The sequence below is a fragment of the Anser brachyrhynchus genome (genome assembly GCF_964034855.1).
Source record: "Anser brachyrhynchus genome assembly, chromosome: 1".
Classification (NCBI taxonomy): Eukaryota; Metazoa; Chordata; class Aves; order Anseriformes; family Anatidae; genus Anser; species Anser brachyrhynchus.
In genome coordinates, this window is record NC_137694.1 from 2,696,357 (window position 1) to 2,707,767 (window position 11,411).

At 47.4% G+C, this 11,411-nt stretch overlaps 1 protein-coding gene and 1 long non-coding RNA gene across 6 annotated transcripts in view; one reads left to right on the forward strand and one right to left on the reverse strand.

Annotated features, from left to right (window-relative positions):
- The window catches only part of CHCHD3 (coiled-coil-helix-coiled-coil-helix domain containing 3), a 149,767-nt gene extending 147,536 nt beyond the window's left edge, over positions 1-2,231 (forward strand). For 3 of the 5 annotated variants that reach the window (XM_080578089.1, XM_080578087.1, XM_080578086.1), the window contains one exon: positions 1,509-2,231. In XM_080578089.1, the coding sequence (XP_080434215.1) occupies positions 1,509-1,535 (27 nt within the window). In that variant the 3' untranslated portion in view covers positions 1,536-2,231. The remainder of the gene's footprint in view (positions 1-1,508) is intronic. The other 2 variants (XM_080578090.1, XM_080578088.1) reach the window with 1 other exon arrangement.
- Positions 2,049-10,264, reverse strand: LOC308188757. Its single transcript, XR_013945732.1, has 2 exons — positions 10,120-10,264; positions 2,049-5,829 (listed from the first exon to the last, which is right to left on the reverse strand). It is a non-coding gene; the product is annotated as an uncharacterized lncRNA (long non-coding RNA).
- Between the last annotated feature and the right edge of the window lie 1,147 nt (positions 10,265-11,411).

The window sequence follows — 11,411 nt, forward strand, 5'->3', positions numbered from 1 at the left end:
CGCAAAGTTAATATTCAGCCCAGCAATGGCTTTGAGCAAGTTTCTGTAGTACAACTGCAAAAGGAGACTTCCCGTTGAAATAGCCTGCACCAGTTTTACCGAAATCTCTGCGGGGAGACTGTCAACTGAGATTGGAGATTTTGTTAACCAGTAAAAGTTTCCCTTATCTTTGTTTATAAAAGCAACTAGGGAGTGTAAAACGGATCCTTTTTATTTCATCAGCATGTACTTCTCTTCCGTAAGTTCTAGAGAACATTTGTGATCACGAGGACATTTTCCATCTTTTCATGTGCTCACTGTCCTGCTCCTTGGTACGCATCTTCATCCTCCTCGCAGGAACACTGCTTGATCAAGTTGAGTGGTTCACCAGATAATTTTTAGAAAGACTAGGAGAATTTGGTTAAAGACATACATGACAACAGGTTTCTGTTCCCTTTATTTTTAGTTTTCCTGACCCCTAACTCTGTGTCTGACAGTACAGTCCAGACCTGCAAGAGCATATGCCTGGTGTGGCCATGTACTGACCAAGTATTTGAATCAGCTCTTCGTAGGTCTCCTGTAAAACTTCAAGGTTCACATCTGGGCCTGCTCCTGACATAAGCTCAAAAAATTGTCAAATCCCTTCCTGTTATTTTTTTACAAGGAGACTCATAATTACCAACTTTTCCATTTTCTGGATTTTGAAGGCAAGAACAATAGATTGCCTTGGTCAACATCGTAGTCCATCAGTGAATGTAGGTGGTCTCCGGCACGCTAGAGCCTGTTTTCTGTTCATTGTACTGATCTAGATAAGTAGTACACGTGCATGTGCTTGTTTCTGCGGCCCCTTTATTTATGGATCATGGCAGTAGGAAGTTCTTGGTAGAGCCCTACATATTGTCCTTGCAAGTATGCATTTTTCTGGTAGACTCTGAATAGAGTCAAGACCTCTATGGCAGAGCTCTCTGGTGTGGCAGTAGAAATAATTCTTGGAGGACTTGACAGATCTATACTTTTAGCTCTTGGTGGCCTGACTGCGCACAGGAGGTGAGTAATGAAGTGCAGGTTCAGTGCGACATGTTCAGACTATCAAGATTTCAATGATGACTTGGAATATAGGAAGAAGGTAGGTAGGGGAGATACTTATTGCCGTATGACTTCAGGGTATATTTCCTCGAGTATGTAACTGCTGGGAACAGGATTTATCTTATTGTAAGGTCAGATGTTTTAATTTCCTTAATAGCCATAGCATGACTAGAGCTATGATAGCATTAAGATGGATGAATAGGAATTGTTCCTGCAGCTCTTCAGCCCTCCAGATGTCTGGCTTGTTGAGTCTTCAGATAGCTTCGTTCTGCCTCTGTGGTGATGTGTGTGTTGACAGTGTTTCCTTTTCTGTATTTTAATTGAAAATACTGCAAATCCTAGGAAGGAGTTGTAGCCAAACTTCAGTGTGTCTCTGGAATAACTTTGATTTATTGAAATATGTTTTTTCCCTCTCTCTTTCCCTCCCCCAACCGTTTTCTTAGCAGAGCATGCTTGGGAGAGGAGGATAAAGGCATTGTCCAAATCAAGCACAAGACCATCAACTCTAATTTCAGCAGAAGAGCATTTTTTCCCAGGAATGATATGACAGCCCATTTACAGGGCAGACCAATAAAGAGAAGAACTGGAAGAGCCATTTCAAGAGCAGCAGCCATCACGGCTCAATCAGTGTGACCATTTGAAAAGCCAAGACCTATATCTTATTACATCAGAAATCTTACATTCGAGGATACTGTTCAGTCTTAGTAAAATCCACTTATTGGTGATTGAAGGAAGGAAAAGAAAAGAACCTCTCACTAACCTTAGAAAGGGGAAATATCCTTCAAATGCTGCTATTTCATTGAATCTCCTCAAAAATTTCTCACTGTCAAAGGCGCGGGTATGTAACACTTGCTGTGCCGGGATGTGGCGGTACTTTGTGAGCAAGCCAGCTGCTGCTCCTCACTGCACAGCCTGCGTTCATTGCTTACATGAAGTGTTTCTTACAATGGATGATGACGTAAATTTTCCTTTAACTTATTTCACAAATTATGTAATTAAATGAAGTCTCTCTTCAGGCCTTCTGCTGGAATGGTAATGATCCAACACTTGAGATGTAACATGGCCTTTATTTACATGGAATGATGCTGTTGTGCTCCTCACTCCTATCAAGTACTGACGAATATGCCTCACTCTGTACCAACAATAAATGTATTTTATGAACAAGATTAATGTCTCAGTCTGTCTCTCTTTCCATTTCTTGGAGGCTGATGGTGTTCCCTCTGCTGTGCTGTCACGTTTTTTCCAGCAGATGTTATTGCTGAAGCTTTACAGCATAGACTTTTACGCATAACCAACCTTGGTTTCAGGAACAGTACTTACATATAACTGTTTTCCAACGCAGCAACCTAAAAGGATCCCATGTGATAGCATGTTGTGATTCATGCACCGCCAGAGTTTCCTTTCTCAGAAAGTATTTGGGAATGAAAGGGCACGTAGTGCCCCAAACTGCAAACCAGCTTCATGCAAGTAACATCATTTGGGTTAAATCATGTAATCCGTATGCCGATAATGTGGGGGTTAATTTCATGTAACTGTTTCTGTTCAGATAACCACTGCAGAATTCGTCTGACAGTCTTAGAAAAGGCTTTTACACAGTAGTCCTAGTGTCAAATGAGCAATGTGTCTAGAGCCTTCTGCTGTCTGTTTACCTGTTCTGTTTCCCTAATGGGCTACGTTTGAACCGCATCACACCGTACAACTGCGAGTGCACCTGCAGATCTCATTTGTATTCAAAATACTGCCAACATCTCTCCTGTCGTAATTATTGAGATGCTTTGTGAGTACTCTTTAATTAAGGTTTTTTTGGTTTTGTTTTTAATGCTACAAAAATAAAAATAATAAAAAAAAATGAGCTAGGCTTTTTACATGCAAAGGAGCAGTAATAGCACAAGGTAAGGGAAATCCTGGCATTCAGTGTCAGGTGCCAGGTAAACTGCTTGAGAGAAATAATAGGGATGTAAGCGACATGTTTACATGGTGACTTGCTGTAGTGTTTACAAATCAGCTAACTCACAAATTCTCCTTTATAATGTTCTCTTTTGTAACAGAGAGCCAAGAAGCTGGCAGATCCGTCCTTGCCAGACTTCGAATTGGCAGCAAACTCCAGCATAGAGGAAAAGCAGACGTTTTTAAGGCCAGATGATTCTGTAAAATCAGGAGAAGAGCTATGTCGGGAAGGAGGTCTCTGTTATTGCCAAATGTTTATTGGTTTCCCATCCTGACAGCCTTGAGCAATGGGAGTCAGTCTTGCTTGCTTTCTTCCAACTGTGTTTCAGGCTTCATTTGAGATGATGTGTTCTTTAAACATCTTCTGTATCATCAGTCGTGTCATCTCTACCGTGTTTTGCTTGAGCTTGGAGGATGCTGATTGCCGCAAATGGAGCGTAGACTTTAAAACGGTCCACTTGGTGGACAACTTTTGCCTTTAAAGTAGAGCAGCGGTTCTGAATGTTTCTGGAGTGAGCTTCAGTAAGCCACCTCTTCTGCATCCTTATCCCTTCGTCAGTCTTCGGCTGCTTCCTTCCTCCCTTCTCCCCACTTGCTGGTGTAGAGCTCAAGCAGGACACGCGTCATTGAAACCAGAGCTGAGAGGTGGTGTTGGACACTTCTGTTCGAGGAAATAGTAGGTCTGTCTGGGATAGAGACACTTCCCACCTTTTGGATTAACAATATGAAAAAGAAAACAAGGTTCATAAGCAAGAGGAGCGTGCAGCCTACTGCTTCTGGTACTGGAGGGAAGGAGGAAAACTTGGGTGGGTCTGGTCTGGTCTGGACACTGTTCCGACAGCCAAGACTTACCTGGTAGCTACACTTCAAGATTGAAAACCATGAAAGTTACCAATTTAATTATTTATCTGTTTATTTTTACAGAATGGAAGCCTGTGGGGAAGTCTCCCTCCTCCTCAGGAATCACCAGATCTCTCTAAGGTTGCCCACTGAGACTTTCAGCTCAGCCTAATGGAACCTGAGCTCGGAAGGGATGCTGGGAATGGCATTGTGTGGGGAGAACAGATGGAGGGCTGATGCTCTCTGCCCATGGTGGAGAAAAACTTCAGATAATCCTGTCGGTCACTTATAATCTCTGATCAGTTCTCCCCAAAGGGGAATTTTAGCCAGGGTTTTAAATGGACAAGCAGTATTGTAATAGCTAAAACAAAGCTTTTCGTTGTTCCTTGCTCAGTTTCTGTGGAGCAAATCACACGTCTTTCAACAGTATCAAAATAATCACTGCTGTCCAATTCCCGTGTAATTTAGCAGTGTTCAACTCCTTCAGATACTCCTTCCCTTCCTCGGGAGTCGTGTGTCTGAGGCAGATCACAGAACCTTGCAAAGTTGGGTGTTTGGGGGGTTTTGGCTTTGGTTTTAGCCTCTTAAGCTATTCCCACATTACAATTTTAAACGGATATTTGGAACTAGCTTTAATAGGCAAATTACTAAGGGGTGGGATAAATTTTACAGCTCCAGCTGCCACTGCTCTGTTCAGTTTTAGATCTGCTCTTTTGGAGAGAGCCTAAAGAGGGGAAGGAGTCTCAGGTGGGCTCCATCTGATGGATTTCATGGCATCTCTCAAGCTGAAGCCTACTGGAGAAGAGACCCTTTAGGGATCAGGTCTTGGCTTTATAGATTTATTTTTTTTTCTCCTTGTCATGCACACAAACATACCTGCGCATGAAATTCGGAAATCTGCCCCATCCACCTGGCATCTTTCCTGTCAGATCTATAAAACCGACAGCTCCTGGTGCTGAGAGCCCCAGCGGAAGCCCTGAGTCTTCGTCACACTGTCAGCCCGTGGTGCTCAAGGAAACTATTTACCACTGCGAAGTTTGCTGGCTGGCACGATTCAGTCTCCGGCTGGCATTTTGTCACATACGCTAATGATCATTCACAGAACAGCTTCTGGGGGTTAGTTCTCCTACCCCTTGGTTCAGTCTGAGTGACATTTATACCTCCTACATTGTCTGAATTGCTGAAAGGAGGCCCTTCTCTCTCCTACCCTTTTTGTTTTCCTTTCCAAAAAAAAAAACAAAAAACACAAGACAATCAGAAATTCTAGTCGATATTCTTCTCTGCAAGGTCTTCCCTCCACCAGTGAGTGCTGCTCAGGTTTGGGCAAGGCAAAATGATTATTTCTTGGGTTTCCCTTGTGCAACTTGCTGTTCTGTTAGCACCTCGAGATCCCTAACCCAGCTCAGCTTTCCAGGAGGTGCCACCAAGAGACGGAGCAGGGCAAGCCTCGCATCCCACGTGGCAGGACACGAAGGAGGGAGCCGAATTCATTTGCCCCGTGAGCCGAATCTCGTTTGCAGGACCCAGGGAGCAAAAGACAGTTGTCCCGTGCCAGCTGGTAACACTCAGGCTCCTGTATCGCCTCCTTCGAAGCCATCCCCGAGTCAGCATCAAGGAAACCGTTCGTGCTTGTGCTGTAAGAACAACGAATCTTCCTTAAAAGAGCTGGGGGCTGGTTTTAGGGCTAAGCACCCCCTGCCACACTGCAGTTCGGCAGAGCCCTGCCTCACAACCAGACCTGGGCTCTTGAGGCCCCAGGGGGGTCCAAGGGGGTGCTGAGCCCACAGCACGGTGCTGAGGGCATTCCCACCAGGGAAACTCACGCACAGTGAAGGTGCTGCAGTGCAAACCTGCCGACAGGAGCCGGGTCAGAATCCGTCCCTCCCTGAGGACAGGGAGAGGTCCTGAGCTTGGGGTGGGGGGGGACCCGGACCTCGAGGCGCTGTGCCAGGGCCCCTCCGCAGGAACGTCAGCTCCCTGCGAACAAAGACGCTGGGTAATTAGAGAGCTAATTAGTTGGGTAATTACTAAGGTAATTAGTTTGATTCTCTCTCAAGCCAGTAGCTGCTGGGAAGAGGAGCGTGCTCAGCCCCTGTGCTGCAGGGAGCACCTTGGATGGCTGTGCTGCGGTAGCCCCGGGGGCAGCCCAGCTCTGTCTGATGTGAGAATGGGATGGTCTGGAGGAAAAATAACCCTAAATGCTTTTGGGGCACCTTGCAATGAAATCCACAAGTCTTTGGGCCGTGGTCAGGAGAGGACCCAAGGGAGCAGAGGTAACTGCAGGAGTGATGGGACATTTACTGCAGGGGTTTCGCACACTGCCGAGCTGCTGGGGACACCTTTGGGGTAACCATTTTGAAGTTTATTGCTGTTCCTGGGAAATGAGGATTGTTCCACCCCTCGTATAAGATCCTGCATGTCCCTAATGCCCGTAGGCTGCCTTACTGGAGGCACTTCTACCGGCTTAGTTTGCAAGTCAGTGGCTGGAGCTGTCTTTTCGGTTCAGCTGTCACCTGAAACCTTGTTAATTTTCTGAGCACCCTACACAGGAAGACCATCCCTCCTTCCTTGGCAGGTCCTGAGGCCGGCCAGGGGCAGAGCAGCTGTCCCGTTACCCCCTGCCCAGCTCTGACTGCCAGTGCTCATTTGGGAGGTGGGCTCGTTTTGGGGATCGAATTCCCAAAAACCCTGCAAGCTCAGCAGGCTCAGCTTCGTGCTAATCTGTTGGTTGCCTAAAAATAGCAGAGCTGGAAGGGACTTGGGAAACGCTGGAGCCCACTTCTCCGCTATTCCGTAAAACCTGATCTCGAGGAGTTGTTCTGACGTTCCCTAAAAACCAGGTCCTTTTCTCCTTGCAAAGCTGTTCAGAGGTTTGTTTGGGTGGTTGCAGCAGAGGGATTTAGCTCTGCAGAGGGATCAGTGGGAGAAAAGTGGTGGGGCGTCAAGGAGATGAACTGCTGAAGACCCGTTAATGGACAGGAACCTTTTTTGCCAGGCTGCCCGTGAGAATTTACTGGATCTCCCCCACCACGTTTCTCGTGTCAAACGAGGAGGATTTTTTTTCCCCTCTCAGTGTTAATATTATTAACACTTGGGCTGTTTTGAAAAGGTCAAAGTCAGCTTGAATGTCTTCTAATGTCTCTTCTTAAAAACAAGCAAACAAGAAATCTATATTCCACCGTAGCCTCCTTTAAATAGTAGGGCCTGATGCTTTGCAAAGGGGGTGAGGAGCTGGGGAGTGGGGTCTGGCTGATAACGAGGGAGTGCTCCGGGGTGGGAAGGGTCTCCAGATCTCCTCATATCGGCTGTTTTGCTTAAGGTTCCCGGAATCAAGCAAACAAATGAAAATCTCTGTGTTTGCCTGAAAAACACAGGATCCACATATGGCTCCAGGAGCACAGAAAAGGCAAAAGGAGCAGAGCATGCATGCATTTTGTGGTTTTGCACCTTACACACCGATCCCTTCTGTGCAAAGGACTGCAGAAATGCTGGGCATGGGGCACGGGGGCTGTGGCTGGAGCAGATAGGTGGTAACACACCGGCTCGGTGGGCAATATCCTTCATCCTTTAGCATGGTGCAGGAGGGAAATCTCCCAGCTCCTGCTCCTTGGTCCCAGTTTGCCATCCTGGAGGAGCAGCGAAGGAGTGCCGCAGCAAGTGTGCGTGCATTATTTGTTCTTGCAGGTTTGGCGGAAAGCAGCAGAAGAGAGGAGGCGGGGGAGAGGCAGGGCGTCAACAGAGAGAGAATATTAAATAGCCTCCAGTAAAACGAGAGGTGGTTGAGAACCCACTCCAGGCTCTCCGAATGGGTAATGTGCGGCTGCTGCTAACGTTACGGTAAGCAGAGAGTGTTCTGGGATCTGCCTATCGACCCGGGCGCGCTGCCTTCGTGGCACAGAGTCTAGCGAAATCATTCACTCCCTGCACGGCGCCTTTTCCTTCAATGGAGAGTGCACCCATTAGGGAGCCTGGAGAGCAGCAGCGTTATGAATCACTATCGAGTCTCGCCTTGTAATTTTTTTTTTTTCCCCTTTAAATGGAAGCTTTTTAATCTGACGTCGTGGCACTTTTGGGGGTTTAGAACGAAGCTGATTGCTGCTGCTGCTGCAGCTTGGTCTGCTGTTACCAAGAAACCAAATATCACAATAAAGCTGTGAGTATCAGCCCGCGGTGACTCAGGGCTCCCCGGAGAAGCAGTGCCTCTTGCTGGGCTGTGTTTCCTCCTACCTGGTGTCAGCTAGTGGTCTTGCATGTCCTCTTCCTCATGCTTTTAGCTAGGTTTGAGGCTTCTCTGGGTCCGATGGGACCCGGTGCACAAGGCGAGGTGGTGGGCGTCAAGGCAAGGAGGCCAGAGGATGTTCTCACTCACCTTGCTTCCCCAGGAGGCCATGGGCTGAACCAACCTGAGCATTATTTTTGGGCCATGCACGGGATGCCGAGAGCTGCACGTCAGGGTCTGTGGTTTCTATTTTGAGTATTTCTGGGTGTATTGTTCAGCCTTTCCACGCCTTTATTTCCCCTGCCTGGCCAAAATAACTACGTTAGGCTGGGAAATGCTCTGTAGACACGGGGGCAGAGAAAGTGTGGGCATGCAGTTTTTAATCTATCCGCCAAGAGTGGGCTCTGTGTGCGTTACTCTCCTTCCTTTATTGAGTTTTGCTTCGGACAAACAGAACTAAGGGACTGTGTTGGATGTGGCCTGTGGACATGAGATGTGTGGTCCCCATCTCCTCCCCAGGACACCGTGCTTTCCAAGCCGTGGTGTCCTGTGCAGGAGATGGGGACCATGCACCCCGTGCCCACAGGCTTGGCAGGTGTGAAACAGCAGCACCAGAATAGTCACTTTCTCCCACATGATTTAAAAATATAAAAATAGGAAAAAAATCAGTTCTCACTGTCGTCCCTGATACCCTGTGGCACCACGTGCTACCCATTTTGTTTCCCAGACCTCAGCCTGTACAAGGCTTGCTCAAGATTGTGAGGTGTCGAGGGCAGGCAAGCTTCCTGCCCAGAAAAGACCCAAAAAATGTCTATGGGAAATTCATGTCTGTGAAGCAGAGCCAACCATTTATTAAATGTTTAATACGGTAGATATTTCTCTTAGTTTTTCTTTTTTTTTTTGGAGGGTGGTGTACAACTTGCCAAGCCTTGATGCCCGACATCTTAAACAGTAAAAATGCCCATCACGACTTCCCGGCACGGTGCCTCTCGGGGTATCTTCAGCCCCTCCGTGCTCTTCTCCCAATGCCCACTGTTTGCCTCTGCCTCCGTTCTTTAAGCGATCCCTTCCCCCAGACAGGAGTTACTTGCCGCTGATTTACGGGATTACCCAGACATTCGTTTTGCCCAAGTCCATCTCGGCTCTCTCTGGGGAAGGCTCATTTCCTCCCGCTTGCAGGAGAGGAGGGGGAAGGAGAGGGCTCTGGGCTCCCAGGCAGCCTCGAAGCGGGCTCCTTCATTTTTTAAATTGGGTTTGTGCTCAGAGGTTAATAATTTCAGCTCTGATCCTCCTTAAAAGGGGTGATTAATCCCCTGCACATACAGGAGGCGCACGAACAGAAAATGCCAACATGGTACCAGGCATTTTTCCCCCCAGTAATGAGAGCTATTCATAACCCAGCTTCCTTTAAAGATCCCAGTTACCGTGCAGAAGACAGCATTGTTCATAAAAACAATTCAAAGGTATTTTGTTCCCCGGTTCCTGGTGGGGAAGAAGTCTTCAGAGAAAAGTAATTGTTGGCTTAAAACTTCAGCCTGCATTCAGCAGCAATCTATCACCTCCACGTGTGTTTTGAAGCTCTGGTTACTCAATATTCAGGCTGGGAATACTCGGTAGGAAAGAACAGAGTAGGGGCAGCATGAAATATTGCCAGCAAAATTCTCTGTAACCTGCTTTCATTTCATGCCCTTCTCCTTGCTGAGACTCAGTGGAGGGGAAAGGAACAAGCCCAGATCCTCCCAGATCCAGCAGCTGCCCTGTCTGAGGGCTCTCCCAGCCCTGTGTCCTGGTCACCCAGGACCCTTTAGGGTGAAGGATTTCTGATGCTTCTGGAGGCATCTGCCAAAGTTTGGTGCAGGGAACGTGCTGCAGAGAGTGATGCCTGCTTGGGAAGAGAGGTATGGAAAGGAGGAGGAGATCACATTCCAGAATTGGTTCCCTGACCTTGACCATTATTTTTGCTCCACAGCTTAAAACAACAACAACAACAATAACAACAACAACAACAACCACTGTAAACCATGATGTTTTCCCATCTTGCAACTTACGGTAGGTGCTGGGCAGGATCCTCCTAGGGACACAGGGGCAACCCCTGGAGCTCTCCTCTTCACCAAAGGGAAAGGGACATGGTTCTTACCCACAAAACATTTTTTTTTCTCTCTCTTTTTTTTTTTTTTTTTCCCCTTTCTTGTCCTCCACTAGTCAAATTAGAGGAGACCTGCAACTAGGCTCATTTTGGCAGTGTTGATTATCTAGGAGTCCAGCATCTACCAGCTTCCAGTCCATGGAATTTTGTGTCTCTCTCTTCTTGATGGAAGAGGAGGTTTTATCCAGCCCACCTGCTGTGGGCACCCATTTCGGATAGGCACAAACTGCCTGTGACTGTTCTCCCTCTTCCTATTGATCTTGGGGGGACCCTGGATGATCTCTTATGCAGGTTAGGGGAATCCCATCCCACTACGATTGTCAAAAGCCATTTCAGAGGAAGCAGTAACACAATCCCAGGAGGGGCAGAAGGGACTGCAGCAATCTTCAAGGTAAGAGGTCCTGTGCTGGACCATTCCTGGACCATTCCATTTGCCCAGGCTGGCAAATAAAGTGCTACACTCCCTCTGCCAAGGCAGGGTTACCCCTGGGACCTCTGCTGCCGGCACCTTGGTCCAGCAGAAATTAAGGTCTGTGTGATACTTGGCTGATCCTGCACCATGGTTAGGACCGATCCAAATCCTGCTTATATTGCTGGGCACCTTCAGGGTTTCCTCTGCCTGACTATTGCAAGGAGCTGCTGGAGATGTGGGGAAGAAAGGCTCAAAATGGGGATAGCAGCAAAAGGGATGGAGCAAGGCTGGGAACCTAGAGCTGCAGTCCTTGTACTTTCTCTGTCCCCACAGCATTTCTCTGATGGCTTTTTTGGTTTGTTAAGTCCATACAAAGCGGCTGGTCAGGAGAGCAGAGGTCCATCAGATCACACCTGGGCCACTCATAACAGGGACCGTGGTCCCCAGCCCAGGCAGGAGAAGCAGAGAGATTTCCAACCCAAGCCCTGAGCACACTCACGGCTCTTAAACAAGCCTAGTCTGTAGTTTCATCTGACCATCAATGTCCTCGGAAAGTGTAAATAGAAAAGTGACTGACAGCGGCTTTGTCCCCGTGTCTAAGAAATCTCCCGCTAAAATAGGCTCGGAAAGGAGCCAACTGAAAGTGAAATGCTAAAGAAGGAAGCACAAAGATTGCTGGTACTTAATATAAGTTTACATCATAAAGGCCATTTCAGGCTCCAGTGTCTCAGGGACGTGCCTTCATTTGGGACTGACTTCAGTTTCATGTTAATTTGCTGTAG